This window comes from Ovis aries, chromosome 3 (assembly GCF_016772045.2).
Source record: "Ovis aries strain OAR_USU_Benz2616 breed Rambouillet chromosome 3, ARS-UI_Ramb_v3.0, whole genome shotgun sequence".
Taxonomy (NCBI): Eukaryota; Metazoa; Chordata; class Mammalia; order Artiodactyla; family Bovidae; genus Ovis; species Ovis aries.
In genome coordinates this window covers 151,694,141-151,713,142 of record NC_056056.1, presented here as the reverse complement: position 1 = coordinate 151,713,142, position 19,002 = coordinate 151,694,141, and the positions used below count along the sequence as shown (strand labels likewise).

The following is a 19,002-nucleotide window of genomic DNA, read 5'->3' as shown; positions in this document are numbered from 1 at the left end:
CAGAAAGAAAGTTGACAGTGATAACTGCAAGAATTGAGACAGAATTTAGAAAGTGCAACAGTGAGAGCCCTAGAAATAGATGCATCCTTTCCATCCAAAAGGGTTCATCGCTGGTCCTTCTCAGCACTAAGGTTCTGGGGCAGGCAGCATAAGTGCCTGATAGATTGATTCTACTCAGACTAAGCAATGCACTTGAATTTCAACTTGCAGGCCACTAGAAGCCTGATTTTTCCCTTACAGACTTCTTCTCACATTCAGCAGAAAAGTGAAATCCTTTCAATGGCCTAAGGGCCTGATTTGCTATTCTTTTTTTCCTCTCAGCTTTCCTTCTATTTCCCCCATCCCCCCATCACCCCGCACACCTCTTTAGCCACGAAACCTCCATTCCAACTCACCAAAATGCCTGCATCTCACAGCCTTTGCACTGGCTCTTCCCTCTGCCTGAAATGCTTCCCCCACTAGATATCTATATGGCCAGCTCTTCTAAGTCTTTCAAGTCTTTGTTTAAATACCACCTTCCCAGCTGGTCTTTCCTACGATCCGTTAAGGGCTCAACTTTGTCCCCCTAAAATTCATATGTTGAAGTCCTAACCCCCAGCACCCCAGAATACAGCTGTATTTGGAGGTATGGCCTTTAAAAAGGTAATGTTATGTGGCAACCTGGATGGGAGGGGAGTTTGGGGGAGAATGGATACATGTGTATGTATTGCTGAGTCCCTTCTTTGTTCACCAGAAACTATCACAACTCACAACATTGTTGCTTAATTGGCTATAACCCAATACAAAATAAAAAAGTGTTTTAAAGAGAGGTAGTCAAGTTAATTACCTGTCTGGGCAGGTCCTAATTCAATGCAACTCATTCCCTCATGAAAAGAGATTAGGACACAGACATACATAGAGGATTCTTCCCTGGTGGCTCAGACGGTAAAGAATCTCCCTGCAATGCAGGAGACCCAGGTTCGATCCCTAGATCAGAAGGATCCCCATTCCAGTATCCTTGCCTGGAGAATGCCATGGACAGAGGAGCCTGGCAGGCTACAGTCCATGGAATTACAAAGTGCAGGACATGCTGCGGCTCCTGCTGCTAAGTCGCTTCAGTCGTGTCCGACTCTGTGCGACCCCATAGACGGCCGCCCACCAGGCTCCCCTGTCCCTGGGATTCTCCAAGCAAGAACGCTGGAGTGGGTTGCCATTTCCTTCTCCAATGCAGGAAAGTGAAAAGTGAAAAGTTAAATTGAGGTCGCTCAGTCGTATCTGACTCTTAGCGACCCCATGGACTGCAGCCCACCAGGCTCCTCCGTCCATGGGATTATCCAGGCAAGAGTACTGGAGTGGGGTGCCATTGCCTTCTCTGAGTAGGACATGACTGAGAGAATACCACGACGATACATGGACGAGGGCTTCCCAGATGGCGCTAGTGAGACAGAGGAGCCTAACAGGCTGTAGTTCATAGGGTCACACAGAGTCAGACACGACTGACGCGACTTAGCATGCGCACACACACACAGAAAGACCATGTAGAGAAGGTGGCCGTCTGTAAGGCAAGGAGGGAAGCCTCAGAAGAAACCAATCCTGCTGGCATCCTGAGGTCAGACCTCCTCTCCAGAACTGCCACTCAGCCTGTGTGCTACTTTGTTACGGCAGCCCTTGCAGGCTAATACAATGCCCTGATGGGAGTTAACCCTATCCTCAGCTCCTCTGTCTCCGTTTTCTGTTTTATTTTTTTCCAAATCTCTCGTCATTATCTAACGTACCTTTCAGTTATATGTTTTGTTTACTGTCTATCTCCTTTTGCTAAAATCTAAGTTCTATCAGGGCAGGGAATTTTTTTCTGCTTGGTCATTGCAGTTACTTTAATGCTATTAATAAATATCAACTAGTGTATAGCATATGCTCAATAAATACTGTTGGATTACTGATTACACTCCCATCATCACCATGGAACACTCAGTGGGGTGAGAGAAGACCAAAAGACAGTCAGGGCTCTAAGGAGGAAGGAGAAAGAAAGTGGGTGCTGACCTAAAGATAATAAACTCTGCCTCGGCAGCTCGACCCACTTCTAAGCTATGTCGGGCAGCCACAAGCAGCTCTTTATCTTCTCCTTTTACCTATAAGATCTGCAGAAGCCACAGTGGGCTCCCCTTCCGCCTTCGATATTGTTTCCTGTCTCTCCTCTGCATTTCACACCAAACCAGACGTGTAGGAGGATCCGATCAGCTGAGCATCTCGACTTGATGCGAACCTCTCATGCAGCTCTGCGTTGGGGGATGCTAGCTACTGCTTTTTGTTCTGTGTCTTTCTCTCCTACACACCAGCTGTTCACTTTTCTGTAGTTAAATGCATCTGTGTTTTGGTATTACCAGCCTGAGTGTTCTCACTAGCAGGAACCAGCTAATGAGAGATCTCTTATTCCCACAAATTTGTTTTTGATGCTAGTGTCTTCCAGGGATTCTGTCTGAATCAATGTATTTGTTAATTCCTTCAAAATGCCATATATATATATATGTACTATATATATGTATATATCTATATGTATAGTATATATGTGTATATATATACACTATATATGTATTATATATGTATACATATATGTGTATATATATACACTATATATGTATTATATATGTATACATATATATGTATATATTTAGGATATATATACTATTCTACTGTTCATAGCAGATCTTATCCATGAGATAGGCAGTATTAATTTATATACATATTAGCTCCCCAGGTGGCTCAGTGGTAAAGAATCTGTCTGCCAATATAGGAGATGCAGGTTCAATCCCTGAGTTGGGAAGATCCCCTGGAGAAGGATGGCAACCCACTGAAGTATTTTTGCCTGGGAAATCCCATGGATGGAGGAGCCTGGCAGGCTACAATCTATGGGGTTGCAAAGAGTCGGACATGACTTAGGGACTAAACAACAACAGGTGATATTCCAGATGCTAAGCAAAACAAACCAAAATGCTAACCCTCACAGAGCTTAGATTCTAGTAAGGAATTGGCTCAGCCCAGGTACCTCATGCATCTGCCCTGACAATCTGTTTTCCAGCCACACTGGGGACCTGTGATCTTCCTCTGAGCACTCTGTCTCCTTTCACGTCTGTTTGTTTTGCTCATCCTCTGAAATAGTGCCTGGAACATTGCTATAGTTTAGTTCCTAAATCATGTCTGACTATATGCTTCCCAGGTGGCGCTAGTGGTAAAGAACACGCCTGCCAGCGTGGGTTTGATCCCTGGGTCGGGAAGATCCCTTGGAGGAAGGCATGGCAACCCAATGATGTATTCTTGCCTGGAGAATCTCATGGACAGAGGCGCCTGACAGGCTACAGCCCATAGGATCACACAGAGTCAGACATGCTGGAAGCAACTTAGCATGAATGTGTGTGTGTGTGTACATATATGTCATTTTGAAGGAATGAATCAGAAAATGAGCCAGACATTTAAACCCCATAGAAATAAGGGAGGCACTGTGACTCAGACAGACATTCTTGCTGAACGTCATTGGCAGCTGTAACAAGAAAAGAGTTGAAGGAAGGGTCACACAAAAGAGAAGCAACCAATACACAAAGCTGAGAGGAGTCAGCATGACTTGGGTGTAAATAGCTCTCCCATCCTCTAGTGGGCACAATAGCCTGACTTGCACGGGGTTCTCACGTGCCAGGTGTGGAAGCAGCAGGGAGAAGGGGGAGGCTCAGAAGGAAGGAGTAGGCGTACTCCTGGGCCAAAAGGGAGAAGAAAGCCTTTTAGGTACTTCAGGTAATGCTGCATGGTGACCTAAATGCCCCTCTTTCCCGTGGAGAAGTCTATTGTGGAAATAGGAATTTTTAAAATTAAAAAGTATGTTTATTGTAGAAACCACTGCTTTCTATTTTGCTTCATTGCAGGGTCATACATTTCTGCAACTTAGATATGCCAGAAACTGGCTTTATTTATTGTCCATGAAAGTGAAAGTGAAAGTCTCTCAGTCCTATCTGATTCTTTGTGACCCCATAAACTATACAGTCCATGGAATTCTCCAGGCCAGAATACTGAGTGGGTAGCCTTTCCCTTCTCCAAGGGATCTTCCTAACCCAGGGATTGAACCCAGGTCTCCCACATTGCAGGTGGATTCTTTACCAGCTGAGTCACCAAGGAAGCCCTTTATTGTAAAAAAAAACACAAACCCCGATATCTAAACTAGTAGACTCCATCCTGCTACTGGGCAGGAGTTGGGAGGAGAACAGAAGAGAGAACAGAGACATACAGGTCAGAATTCCAGTGGAAAACATACTCAAGCTGGGTAATGGAAAAGAGTTATTCTTTTAATTGATGTATAGGTGATTTACAATATTGTGTTAGTTTCAAGTATACAGCAAAGTAATTCAGTTAATAGATAGATAGAGATATATAGACATAGATAGATATGGGCTTCCTAGGTGATGCAGTGGTAAAGAATTTGCCTGCCAATGCAGAAGACACAAGAGATGCAGGTTCGATCCCTGGGCTGGGAAGATCTCCTGGAGCAGGAAATGGCAACCCATTCTTGCCTGAAGAATTCCATGGACAAGGGAGCACGGTGGGCTACAGTCCATGGGGGTCACAAAGAGTTGGACATGACTGAGTATACACACACACACATGATAGATATAGATATTTCATATTATTTTCCATTATAGGTTATTACAAGCTATTGGATATAGTTCCCTGTGTTATACAGTAAAGTCTTGTTGCTCATCTATTCTGTATATTGTAGTGTGTATCATTAATCCCATACTTCATTTGTTCCTCTTCTCCTTCCCTTTCCCCTTGGTAACCATAAGTTTTGTTTTCTATAAGTTTCTGTTTGGATTCATTTGTATTGGTTTTTTAGATTTCACATATTCACAAATACCAGGTATTTGCCCTTCCTCTTCCTGACTTCTATCATTTAGTATGATAATCTCTAGGCCCATTCATGTTGCTGAAAATGGCAATATTTCCCTCTTTTATATATGTATATACTGCAGCTTCTTAAACAAATCATCTGTTGATGGGAACTTGGGTTGTTTCCATGTCTTGGCTATTGTAAATAGTGTTGCTACCAACATTAGGGTGCATGTATCTTTTCAAATTAGAGTTTTCATCTCTTCCAGGTAAATGTCCAGGAGTAGGATTGCTGGATCATGTGGTAATTTTAAGTTTTTTAAGAAACTTCCATATGTTTTCCATAGTGGTTGAACTAATTTATGTTTAAAAAAATGTTTTGCTGATGTACAGTTGATTTACAATATTGTGTTTGAAAAAGAGCTTAATAAGGGATTGACTTTTGTAAGGTGTGGAGAGAGTTTAAGGAACTCTGTAAAGAAGTAGTGTGATGTCCCAAAGCTAACAATAGCTGGAAGCCCATTAGGGACCAGGATTGAGAGCAATTTCCAGATCTAGGAAGGAGAATTATATGGACGAGAACTGTCTGCATGAGCTGAGGTTTTGGGAGGAGTAGACAACCAACCTGCACGGCAACTTGGATGGAGGGTTACAGAGGAATATGTATTTTACCTGTATTGTCTTTTTTCAGTCTCCTAACTTATTTCACTTGCCAAATGAAATCAAAATCCAGAAAGGCAGCACATATAGGGAGCAATTCATGTATGTCAATTTCTCTGGAGACAAAGCAGAGTGGGAAAGAACAGATGTTGGATCTGGAGGGCCAAAATAGCACAACCCATTCCTCGTCTCTTCAACCCCCACTCTTCTCTTTGTTCAGATGAGAAATGCTTGTCTCCAACACAGGAAATACTCAGAATCTCATCAACAACACCATATGGAGGATGTCAATGTGGTCACAGTCCCACCTGAAAACTGAAATTTCAGCCCTCCGTAGTACTCTTCATATAAGAGAGGAGGGAGGAGGAAAAAAGAGGACAAAGAATGAATTAACAGAAAACATATCTACTATAATTCCTGCTTTTATAGCTGTTCACAGGACTTCAATACTCATGAATTCCTTCTTCCACCACCTATCCCTTTACCGTCTGCCTGCCCCTTCCTTCCATGTGGTCCTTCATCTGATAAAGAGACTAAACCTCATTCCTTCAGAAATGGAGGTCTTGAGGATCCTGTCTCTTTGGGGTTGATGCAGTTTTTCATTGACCAGACTGTTGGGCAAGTTGGCAAGACAATCAAGCGAACCTCTTTAGTCCAGTTACAGTCTACCTACCCCCCAGGGTATAGCAGTAATACAGTTTCCTCTTGGCAATTGAGGCCTCTCTTGTGGCTCAGATGGTAAAGCATCTGCCTACAATGCGGGAGACCCGGATTTGATCCCTGGGTCGGGAAGATCCTCTGGAGAAGGAAATGGCCCCATTCCAGTTCTCTTGCCTGGAAAATCCCATGGATGGAGGAGCCTGGTAGGCTGCAGTCCATGGGGTCGCAAAGAGTCAGACATGACTTAGCATGAAGCACAACAACAACAGTCCAGACTTGTCTAGCTGTTTTGTCGACAACAATAAGCAATTCCTTGAAGTAGATTTTAAAGATAAAGTCACTATGGTGGGGGTTGCCTCGGGGACAATAGGACCCTGGCTTTCAACCTTGGTATCACTGCATTCTCCTTATTTGATGTAAGTGTCTGCACTCAAATCTTGAAATCTTAACCTCCTTTCAGTACAAAAATCACTGTCTTTATCATCATTCCTATATGAAGCACTGCATGCTACTGAATATTATGGTGTAAATGAAGGGACAGGAGAAAAACTAAAGGCTCACATTTCCTGTTAGTGAATCTGATCTATACACAGCTCTTAAGTCTCAGGCCACCAAGTCGCTGAGTCACACTCACACACAGTCACACTGGCTCTAACCTCTTCTATTTCAGTTCAATCACCACTTTCCTTTAACAAAAATTTTATTTATTTTAATTGGAGAACAACTACTTCACAACATTGTGATGGTTTTTGCCATACATCAGCATGGATTGGCCACAGGTATACATGTGTACCTCCCATCCTGAACCCCCCTCTGAACTCCCTCTCCACCCTAACCCTCTGTGTTGTCCCATCGCACCAGCTTTGGGTGCCCCTCCAATGACTGCGCTGGCCTTGTTTCCATTCTTACCCTCCTAGGACTATTCTCCACCCAACAGTCATGAGTCATATCAAGTCTTCCCACATTTGAAACCCTCAAGGGGCATCTCCTCAATCCTAAATGCTGGTTAGGGTCTCAGGGGGCTTGTGTCTCGTACAAGCTCACAGATTAGTCTTCTTAAATACCTGAATGTTGCCATCTGCTGCTGGAGAAGTAGACACCCAAGGCTTCTGCCAGTGCCAAGAACAAGCCATGCCAATAGCACCAGCCAAATGCTAGTCATTGCCACTGATGCCAAAAAAATAAGAGTTGCTACAGCAACTGCCAGTGATTATGTCAAGATTCCCCATGACGAATTTGGACTATCTCATGTCACTGTCACATTTCCAGCACTGCTCTCCAGACTTGGACAGGATCCTGGCACCTTACTCCTTATATCCATTGGCATTCAGAATTTTTAAATCTCTTCATTTCAGACTCCCTGTCATAGGATGGAAGCATCTGTGAATCCAAGCTTAAAGGTATTCTTCCACTGATGGCTCGATTTCTAGAAGATTGGTCAAAAACAAGTGCAGTACCAAATTTTTCTCAAGTCATTACCCTGAAACTTATTTGGAAGAAGAGGAAAAAGAGTCCTAAAACTCAGCTTAACCCATAAATAATTCTCATCCCATCATCCTAGAAGCTTAGCTTCAGTACCTTTCAGCATTTGGAGCCAACACCAAAAGTATTAACTCTGCTTTATCCACAAGTGAACGTGCAATTTACATACGTGTTCACAATCACCATTTGTCTTTTTTTTTTGAGTGAAGTACAGTTGCTGTAGTTGCTTATTGCCAAATTCAGACTGAAATTGAAGAAAGTGGAGAAAACCACTAGGCCATTCAGGAATGACCTAAATCAAATCCCTTATGACTATACAGTGGAAGTGAGAAATAGATTTAAGAGACTAAATCTGATAGACAGAGTGCCTGATGAACTATGGATGGAATCATGACATTGTACAAGAGACAGAAATCAAGACCATCCCCAAGAAAAAGAAATGCAAAAAAGCAAAATGGCTGTCTGAGGAGGCCTTACAAATAGCTGTGAAAAGAAGGGAAGTGAAAAGCAAAGGAGAAAAGGAAAGATATACACATTTGAACGCAGAGTTCCGAAGAATAGCAAGGAGAGATAAGAAAGCCTTCCTCAGCGATCAATGCAAAGAAATTGAGGAAAACCACAGAATGGGAAAGACTAGAGATCTCTTCAAGGAAATTAGAGATACCAAAGGAACATTTCATGCAAAGATGGGCACAATAAAGGACAGAAATGGTATGGACCTAACAGAAGCAGAAGATATTAAGAAGAGGTGGTAAGAATACACAGAAGAACTGTACGAAAAAGATCTTCACGACCCAGATAATTACAATGGTGTGATCACTCACCTAGAACCAGACATCCTGGAATGTGAAGTCAAGTGGGCCTTAGGAAGCATCACTACAAACAAAGCTAGTGGAGGTGATGGAATTATAGTTGAGCTATTTCAAATCCTAAAAGATGATGCTGTGAAAGTGTGCAGCAATATGCTGCACTCAATACGCCAGCAAATCTGGAAAACTCAGCAGTGGCCACAGGACTGGAAAAGGTCAGTTTCCATTCCAATCCCAAAGAGGCCAAATAATGCTCAAACTACCACACAATTGCACTCATCTCACACGTAATGCTTAAAATTCTCCAAGCCAAGCTTCAGCAATACGTGAACCATGAACTTCTAGATGTTCAAGCTGGTTTTAGACAAGGCAGAGGAACCAGAGATCAAACTGCCAACATCTGCTGGATCATCAAAAAAGCAGGAGAGTTCCAGAAAAATATCTCTTTCTGCTTTATTGACTATGCCAAAGCCTTTGACTGTGTGGATCACAATAAACTGTGGAAAATTCTTCAAGAAATGGGAATACCAGACCACCTGATCTGCCTCTTGAGAAACCTATATGCAGGTCAGAAAGCAACAGTTAGAACTGAACAGGGAACAACAGACTGGTTCCAAATAGGAAAAGGAGTACGTCAAGGCTGTATATTGTCACCCTGCTTATTTAACTTCTATGCAGAGTACATCATGAGAAACGCTGGACTGGAAGAAGCACAAGCTGGAATCAAGATTGCAGGGAGAAATATCAATAACCTCAGATATGCAGATGACACCACCCTTATGGCAGAAAGTGAAGAGGAACTAAAGAGCCTCTTGATGAAAGTGAAAGAAGAGAGTGAAAAAGTTGGCTTAAAGCTCAACATTCAGAAAACTAAGATCATGGCATCTGGTCCCATCACTTCATGGGAAATAGATGGAGAAACAGTGGAAACAGTGGTTGACTTTATTTTTGGAGCTCCAGAATCACTGCAGATGGTGATTGCTGCCATGAAATTAAAAGACACTCCTTGGAAGGAAAGTTATGACCAACCTGCTGCTGCTGTTGCTGCTAAGTCCCTTCAGTCACGTCCTACTCTGTGCGACCCCATAGACAGCACACCACCAGGCTCCCCATCCCTAGACAGCATATTAAAAACAGAGACATTACTTTGCCAACAAAGGTCCATCTAGTCAAGGCTATGGTTTCTCCAGTGGTCATCTATGGATGTGAGAGTTGGACCATAAAGAAAGCTGAGCACAGAAGAATTGATGCTTTTGAACTGTGGTGTTGGAGAAGACTCTTGAGAGTCCCTTGGACTGCAAGGAGATCCAACCAGTCCATCCTAAAGGAGATCAGTCCTGGGCGTTCATTGGAAGGACTGATGTTGAAGCTGAAACTCCAATAGTTTGGCCACCTGATGCAAAGGGTTGACTCATTTGAAAAGACCCTGATGCTGGGAAAGATTGTGAGCAGGAGGATAAGGGGACGAAAGAGGATGAGTTGGTTGGATGGCATCACCGACTCCATGGACATGAGTTTGGGTGAACTTCAGGAGTTGGTGATGGACAGGGTGCTGCAGTTCATGAGGTCACAAGGAGTCGGACACGACTGAGCGACTGAACTGAACTGATAGCTGCTGTACAACATTATATAAGTTACAGGTGTATGATATAGTGATTCATGATTTTTAAAGGTTATACTTCGCTTCTTCTTCATTAAAACACCAAATGGTGGATGACGCCGGTTCTTCGGGAGGGCCCGGAGGCCCCTGGGGCCCCGGGGGCCCTGGAATGGGAGGCCGCGTTGGCTTCCGCGGAGGCTTCGGCAGTGCGTCCGGGGCAGGGGTCCCGGCCGGGATCGGGGCCGGGTCAGAGGCCGTGGAGTTCATGGAGGCAAGGCCGAGGACAAGGAGTGGCTCCCGGTTACCAAGCTGGGCCTCCTCGTCAAGGACGTGAAGATCAAGTCCCTGGAGGACATCTACCTTTTCTCTCTACCCATCAAGGAGTCTGAGATTATTGACTTTTTCCTGGGAACATCCCTCAAGGATGAGGTTTTGAAGATGATGCCCATGCAAAGCAGACCTGTGCTGGCCAGAGGACCAGGTTCAAGGCGTTTGTTGCCATCCAGGATTACTACGGACATGTCGGTCTGGGTATTCTAAGGAAGTAGCTCCTTCCATCCGTGGGGCCATCATCCTGGCCAAGCTGTCCACTGTCCCCCTGCGAAGAGGCTACTGGGGGAACAAGATCAGCAAGCCCCACACGATTCCTTGCAAGGTGACTGGCCACTGTGGTTCCGTGCTGTTGCGCCTCATCCCTGCCCCCAGAGGCACTGGCATCGTCTCCACCCCTGTGCCCAAGAAGCTGCTGATGATGGCCGCCATCAACTACTGCTACACTTCTGCCAGGGGCTGCACCGCCACCCTGGGCAACTTAGCCAAGGCCACTTTTGATGCCATTCCCAAGACCTACAATTGTCTCACCCCTGACTTCTGGAAAGAGTCAGTGTTCACCAAGTCTCCATATCAGGAATTCACTGACCATCTTGTGAAGACCCACACCAGAGTCTCCGTGCAGATAACCCAGGCCCCAGCTGTAGCCACCACATAATTTTATAAAGAGAATAGTAACGTGAATGAAACCAGAAAAAAAAAAAAATAAAGGTTATACTTCATTTATCGGAGAAGGCAATGGCTACCCACTCCAGTACTCTTGCCTGGAGAATCCCATGGATGGAGGAGCCTGGTTGGCTATAATCCATGGGGTCGAGAAGAGTTGGACACAACTGAGCGACTTCACTTTCACTTTTCACTTTCATGCATTGGAGAAGGAAATGGCAACCCACTCCAGTATTCTTGCCTGGAAAATCCCAGGGACAGGGGGAGCCTGGTGGGCTGCCGTCTGTGGGGTCGCACAGAGTCGGACATGACTGACGCGACTTAGCAGCAGCAGCATACTTCATTTATAGTTATAAAATATTCACTGTGTTTCCCATGCTGTACAATATATCCTTGTAGCTTATTTTATACCTAATAGTTTGTAAATCTTATTCCCCTGAACATTGCCCTTCTCCCCACAGGTAACCACTTCTTTGTGCTCTATATATTAATCATCATCGGTCTTGACCTCATCCTTCAGGAGCTTGGCAAACTATTGGTGAGTGCCCTTAAAATAATTCCTGGTTTTTTGAAGAAGAAAGCATTTCAGACTGCTGACCACCAACTTTCACCTTCTATGGAAAGACCTATACAAGCTTCAGTGCTGGTGTTGTTTGTCCAGTCTTCTAGACAAAACTAGTCCAACTTTTATCTCTATTCTCTTCTCTGTACTGCTGCACAAATCTTGACAACATCCAGCTTTTGCCCTCATGTATGTTTCATCTTCCACTCACATGATTTCTCTATCAGGGCTAAACTCCACTAGCAGATGAGACTCCCCAAACTCAATCAGCTTCCCCTTTCCTTCCTGACTCACAGGCAAACTGGAGGATGTCCTGCCTAACAAGCTCAACCTAGAAATAAAAGCAATTCATCTATATCAACAGAGGCAATATGTATTTCCCCTCCAGCATCATTCTTTTCTTTTATCCACAAACTGCTAATGATGCAGATGAATTCTTTTAAATTTCTTACCTTTTTACTTTCAGAATCACATGCTGAATCAACACAATAAATCTATATAGGCAACACAGAAGATCCCCTAGAAATCAGATAGACCTAGCTTAAAAAGATTTAACTACTCATAGTGACGCAATATTTTAAACATGTTTCTGATTCAGTTTTCTCACCAGTAAAAGGGGATAATACTAATAGCACCTCATTTGCTTAGAGTCAGGAATAAAATCATTTATATACAGCTTTTGGACCCATTTAGCAAATAGGAATGATTACTTGATGATGATGGTGATGATGGTAGTGAAAACATTAAAGGGGAAAAAAGTCACAAAGCGACCAGATTTAGGATATCAATGTGTTTATTGAGACTAAATAATAGCTCCATAATTATTATCATAAATATTACTATTCACCTTATAATTAAGTAGAAATATTTTATAATGCTTCCATAAATAAACTCATATTAGTAAAGTAACATAAATAATAAGACATATATTTGTAACAATAAATTAATTCATAAATATAAAGTATTGATTATGGAAATGAAGTTATTTAGGGGCTTTTTCTAAAGAGATAGAAAGTAATCTTTTTGTGGGGAAATAGTTACATTTCTGTGTATAAAACACTGACTACAATAAAAAGTTATTAATATGCTTGGAAGGTCTAGCTTCTGATCTTATGGATACAAGTGACATTGTTCTCATTTTGAAGCTAAGCCAGGGGTTTTTTTAGAATTTACACAGGACTGTGGAGTTTGGCTTCCCCTTTTCCTTTTGATAAAAGAAAACCTCAGGGGATCTTATTGTTTAACAGGTGAGAAAGGTTAGTAATCCATTTTCCAGCCTTGCTCTACTTGAGCACATTCACGTTTCAGGGTTATAAACAGCAAGTTCAGTTCTCCAATGACTTTGATCTCTCCACTCTCTCCAAGCTGTGAAAATAAGAACACACAAGTATTTCAGCATTTATACCATGTTTTCTAAAGAGAAACAAATTAGAGAGAGATGAGATGGTTAGGTTGTTGGAACAGAAACCAAATTTTAGCCTTTTTTAAAAGATTAGTGATAATACCCTTTTTCAAAAGTATATGACCTGATCTGAGAGGGCACCTATGAGCATCAGTCTCAGCTGGTTGATGTGTTAAATCACTGCTGAACCAGAGCAAGCAGGTAGAGCCTGTGCTGGGATCCAGGGGACCCAAGCACCACTCATCCCTCCTTGCCCTGCCTCTGAGCCCCACTACTATGACCAATAGTCTTGAATCAAAACTACCACATTTACCAAAACATGTGGACTTTTTCTGTTTCCATTTTCTTGACCAAGGTGAGGGAAAACAAGTTTTCACTTTTGTGGGGGAAATATCAAATGCCTCCTATCTAGTTGCTTTAACAGTGAAAGGCCAGATACAGATCCTAACACACTTTCTTTTCTCCTCCTTCCAAGTAGTAGGCAAAAGAGTCTTTTAAACCCCATGGGAGAGGGAACACAAGTCTAAATCCCCTCCTCTGCAACTTGTCTAATCTATTAAATGTGCTCAAGATTATTTCAAAGGAAACAGCAGCCCTAAGTCACCACCGTCCTCTAGATTTTGGTCTTTCTCTTCCTGCTTTCTTTCATCTTTCCACCTTCCAATACTTCCTTTGACATAATGACAGCTATTTTTTTAATATCTCAAAGACTCCCAAGATGATAAAGAATTCTACTGTCTGTTCTCTGTTCTGCTACAGCCTGCTTTCTGCTTTTCTTCAGTGACAGGGGATTACTATCCCCTCAAGATGCCCTCCCATTTCACAGTGCTGACCAGTGTTTACGCATGCTGAGATTTCTCTGAATAATATTCCTCTCTCACTAGGCTTTCTGGAACTACAGGGTAAAAAAAAAGTATAACAACTCATCCACATGGCAACTGATTGCTAATGTGAAAGTCAATTCCCTTAAAATGGATTAAGAGCTTTAAAATCTGTTTTCCCACACAAATCCCCATCAGCTTTTTCTCTCCCACACTCCACTAAAGACAACAAAGTAAGCTCATATGAGGAATTTTTCACACCAGAAATGCAAAGTACTTCTTGGCCATGGCATGCTAATATTCAGCCCTCTGTGTCTAGCTAATAATAGTTCTATGACAAGAGAATTTATCTTCACAATGAAAAACAACAAATCCTTCAGTTATCAAAGGAAGACATTGACAATGTTCATTAAATCACATTCAGGAAGAGATACTTTTTATAAAAAAAAATCAAGATGGAAAAAAGAGGGAATTGAGGTTACGCTGAAAATTCCATCAACCAGAGCCTTCTTGTTTCTGAGGTTTAATTGTACCTGCTTGCCAAATCATCACTTTTGCTGCTGCTTTTGGTAGCTCTGGTTTTTGAATGAGTCACAGCAGCTGAGCTGAACCTTCCCCTGTTGTTCTTTTCCCCCAAATAGGCCACCTGACCATATCATTCTCTGTCAAAATATACACTAACCTATATCAGATAGATGCTCACTAGCACATTGTCAAGGGAAGGAAGAGACCAGGAAAGAAGGAAAAGGAAAGAGGAAGAAAGAGGGCTTCCAGTGTGGACATTCATTCCCCTACAATGAGTCCATTACTAATAGTAATATTTCTATTCTATTTGAAACTGCGTGAAAGAAACTGGGGGGTCATTCACTCTCACTTTTAAATTAAAACCAATAGCTGCTGGGTATTTTAGTAGTTAAATATAAGTATCAGACCATTCCAGAAATTCACCCTGTGTGCAAGTCCAGCTCTTTTATTATGGCTGTTCTAGGTATATTTCTCCAAGTTTTACATCATCATGTGAATGACTTCAAAATTATTTCAAATAAGTTTTACCCAGTTTTCTGGTTTTGAACAAATGCTTCTTCAGACTAAATGAATCAGTAGGTATCTTAAATTTCCCTAAGAACTGACGAGACTAACTATAATATCCAGCACTTCTGGCCTGGATGGGATTCAGAGGTCCTGCAGTCTATTCTGACTCTGACACTGGCCATCCCTAGCACATGGGTGACAATATTAGATGACTTAAGTTCCCAGCCAGTTCTAGAATTTGCAAAATTTGAAAACCGACTTATAAACATGTAGACACATCTATGTATGTGCACCTAAATAATCAACCCAGTGGCAGGAGAGGCAAGTAAAAAATCATGACATGGGAGAAAAAGGGAAAGAAAAGGAAGAAAAACAATATTTGCCTCTTCTATCAAATGATTTAGCGCTAAGAGTTGTTACTAGTACCTTTTTCACTGTGTTCTTCAGATTCTGTACGTTTCTCTGGATGTGCTGGTTGTCATTCTCAATATGCTGCAAAATGGAAGTGAGAGCAACAAGTTTAACATTGTTGTGCTGAAGCTTTTTGAGACTCAGCCTTCCTAACTGAAGCATGTTACACTTCATCTGGAATTAAAGTTCTTAGCAATTTTGCCCACAACGACCTAGATATCAATAGTGACCTAGATTCTCTGACCTCCTCAATCCCTGGGACACCAAAATCCAGTCATTTCCCTTACACGGAACCTCACTTCACCTTTGGGAAACCCTACTGAGGTTGAAGTTTGTGGAAAGAGCAGAGTGGTTTATGCAAATCCTGTCAAGAATAAAACCATAACGGCACCTCATCAAAAACACGGGCTCAGAACAAGAAACCTACATAAAATATCTCATGCGAACAGGGCCCTCCTCAATAAATACTAGGCCCCCTTTGCTCAGCCTACTCCACCAAAATATTTTTCTTAGTTTTCAATATTCAGAGGCATCAAGCTCACGCACCTCTGATTTTTGTCACTTCCAGTATCAAAAGGGCAGCAGTCTTCATCCACCCACCCACTGCCAAATATCAAATCTTCTTGTTTCTCCCTTTCTCTCTTTCCCATCCCCTCCCTCCATCAACTTATATTCAGTGAATCCATTTGCACCATTTGTATTTTTCCTTAAAGCTCCCAACACCTTTCTCATCTCACATAGTCCGAATTGCTTTTTCCCAGGGACAAATGAGTCTCCTGTGGTCTTTCAGACCCTGCCCATCACAATCAACTCAAAATGTGACTCAATTAAAGCAAAAGCAAACAGGTTGTGCTGCCAAATGACTTCAGTAATGGTGTGACGGAGGCACCTCTTACTACCAGCTTGGAAGGGGCACTGGGGTGGGAAGGAAGAGGGTTCCGCACAGAAGAAAGACGAAAGGCAGGCACCTGGGAGGATCGGACTTTGGCTGGAGAAGAACTTACGCATTGGCTTAGCTTTTTGCTGAGCTTGGAGAAGAAGGGCACCACCTTCTTCATATGGGGGTGGAATTCATCGGATCGGGGGAACAGCACCTCTTCAAGAATAAAGTTCAGCACCTGCTTCAGCACATAGCAGCGCTTCGTCACCTGCTGGTGAAAGTGAAAGAGCAGGGCTCAAGTTAGGCGACATCCACAAGACCCGGCCCATCCTCACCACCGCTCCAAGTCACCACAAGTGGCATCATGCCTCTGGCTTACATTGATTCCCTGGAACAATTTGTTTCCAATGAGACGAACATCTGTGATGTTATCTGCCAAACTAGCCTGCAAGAGAAGAAAAGACTAAGTGCCTGGACATCATAAAGCTAGAAGAAATGTCTGTAAGGAGAGCTGTACTCTGTCCCCTCTTCCCAGAGCAGCACTGTGAGGACTAAAGAAAGGGCTCTTTAGTTCATGGGTTTAAAATGATGCTCAGGGGTTGAGGGGAGGGGTAAATTAGAAGTTTGGGGTTAACATATATACACCATAATGTATTAAATAGATAACTAACAAGAAGTTACCATATAGTACAAGGAACCATACTCAATATTTTATAACAACCAATAAGGGGAATGAATATATAAAAGAATATACATATATTTTATATATACACATATATAGGTATACTTATACATATATATAGACTCGAATCAGTATGCTGTACACTGGAAACTAACATGACCCTGTAAACCAACTAAACTTCAAAATAAATTTAAAAAATAAGATAAAAAAGTATAATGTACAGCATAGGTAATATAGCCAATATGTTATAATAACTATAAATGGAGAATAATCTCTAAAAATTGTGGATCACTATGCTGTATACCTGGAACTTAAATAATACTGTCAATGAACTATACTTCAGTTAAAAAAAAAAAAGAATGGATTTAAAGCTCCTAGAATAGAGCTCATAACATAGTAAGTGCTCGAAAATGTGAATTTCTTGCTCTTCAGAAAATAAAAGAATGCTTAGAGGAGTAAAGGGAACCATAAACAGTCAGATGGGTTACTACATGGCTCCTTTGGGGGCAAAACTGAATGTGCATCTCCTAAAGGGCAAAATGACAGGTCTTGAGGTAAAGCTTGAGCTCCAAAAAGTCTTAAAAGAGACATAAAGTGATGACAGGTATACCAGTAGAGATTAATGTTCGTCTGGAGAAATGTCCTCTGGAGAAATTTTAAGAACTATTCAGGTTCCAAGTAGATAAGATGCATAAGAGAAGGACTGAGATGAGTACCTCCTGAGCCAGAGTGAAGGTGTGGTTGAAGATGTAGGGCTCCTGGAAGTCGGACTTGTTGAGCCTACAGTGCGACGTGATGGGTGCAGCCGCTCCTCCCTGGGCGCACAGCACCATGACAAGGAGGCAGCCAGCGGCCAGAGCGGCCCCGAGGGGAGAGCTCACGTACTTCTGCAGGGCAGCCATCGTGGACAAAGCAAACCTGAGCAGTGGGTGACTAGGGAAGAAGAACCTGGTATCAAGAGAACAAGAAACAAAATCAACATTAAGGGGAAAAATTAAGTATCCAGGAGTAATAGACCCAGCAAGCCAATCCTACCAAGTTCGTTGGAGGACTTACCTGTTTCGAGGCTTCTGCTTGTGATAGGAAAGTAGAAGCTGCTGCTTTTATAGCCCCCAGGACACCAAATTGTGTGTGTGAAAAGTATGACATCAGCAATTATCTAATTTCCAGTGCTGTCTTCTGAGAACTACCTAACCACCATAGGGGACCACAGAGCACCACCTCCAAGCCTTCCCACCTTGATACGCCAGCATTTCCCTAAAACGTCACTATTAGGCCCGGTGCGTGCTTTTACAGACAAATCCCAGAAAGTTTCTAAACCCTACATACTTTTCAAAGAAAATGACTGCTTTGTCTTTGTAGATTCCAGGTTTAGTTTAAAATTTTCTGATCTCTTGTAGTGAGTAAACATTTTGGTCACGGACTCATTTTCCTAGCAGCTTCATAGATTCTTATCTCTTTAGAGGTGATCAAAAAAAAAAAAGGACCTATATCCTTTACTTTAAAATAAGCAGTAATGGCAGCTTGGAGACAATTCTATTTTTTAAAATGTTATGTCCTTTTTAAAAAAATATGATGAATGCTGAAGAAGACTTAAATTTTAAAATAGCAGTATTGGCTAACATAACTTTCCTCCCATTCTATGGCATTTTTTAAGTGACCAAACAATTACAATAGATGCAAATATATCTTAAATTTTTCATTAAATCATAATCAATATTGATTTAAACTTGAAAATATTAATGCTGAACAATCTGATCTGTATTTTTCTTAACATGCAAGTATTTTGAGAATACAGTCAAGTAGTTCATTTTACCTGCACTCATTCTAAACAACACACAAGTCCCCCCCTCAAAACATTTCCAAAAACCTTATAACACTTTTTATTAGATACATGAAAGTCTAAAGAAGAGAATCTGGCAATTTAATGATTACAGGTGGTTTTTATTAAAATACATTGAACTCTAAATAATACCTAAACCTGAAACCTTCCCAAGGAGGTGGGATCAGGGGACAAGGGCACTGATCTATTGCTAAGGGAAGGAATGTAAATTCGTGCAGATTAGTTTGATCAGATTTTTCTTTTTGCAACAAGCTTGGATCAGGCGCATCAAAGAAGGCATGTGAATAATTGTAGAAATCTGAGCATTTTGTGAG

The 19,002-nt window shown here is 42.1% G+C and overlaps 1 protein-coding gene and 1 pseudogene across 3 annotated transcripts; one reads left to right on the top strand and one right to left on the bottom strand.

Moving 5' to 3' along the window:
• The first annotated feature begins 10,165 nt into the window (after nt 1-10,165).
• LOC101107009 (small ribosomal subunit protein uS5-like) lies at nt 10,166-13,132 on the top strand (annotated as a pseudogene).
• Nucleotides 12,728-17,790, bottom strand: IL22 (interleukin 22). Of its 3 annotated transcripts, NM_001260478.1 has the most exon segments (5): nt 12,728-12,982; nt 15,299-15,364; nt 16,288-16,434; nt 16,543-16,608; nt 17,562-17,757. In NM_001260478.1, coding segments are annotated over 5 exon segments (573 nt in total). In that variant the 5' UTR covers nt 17,748-17,757; the 3' UTR covers nt 12,728-12,874.
• Between the last annotated feature and the right edge of the window lie 1,212 nt (nt 17,791-19,002).

Coding starts and splice junctions, on each gene's coding strand:
- IL22 (XM_042245166.1), bottom strand. CDS start 17,747: ATGGCTGCCCTGCAGAAGTACGTGAGCTCTCCCCTCGGGGCCGCTCTG. Junction 16,609..17,561: donor CCTTCACTCTGGCTCAGGAG/GTACTCATCTCA, acceptor CTTCTCTTGCAG/GCTAGTTTGGCAGATAACAT. Junction 16,435..16,542: donor AATTGTTCCAGGGAATCAAT/GTAAGCCAGAGG, acceptor CACTTTCACCAG/CAGGTGACGAAGCGCTGCTA.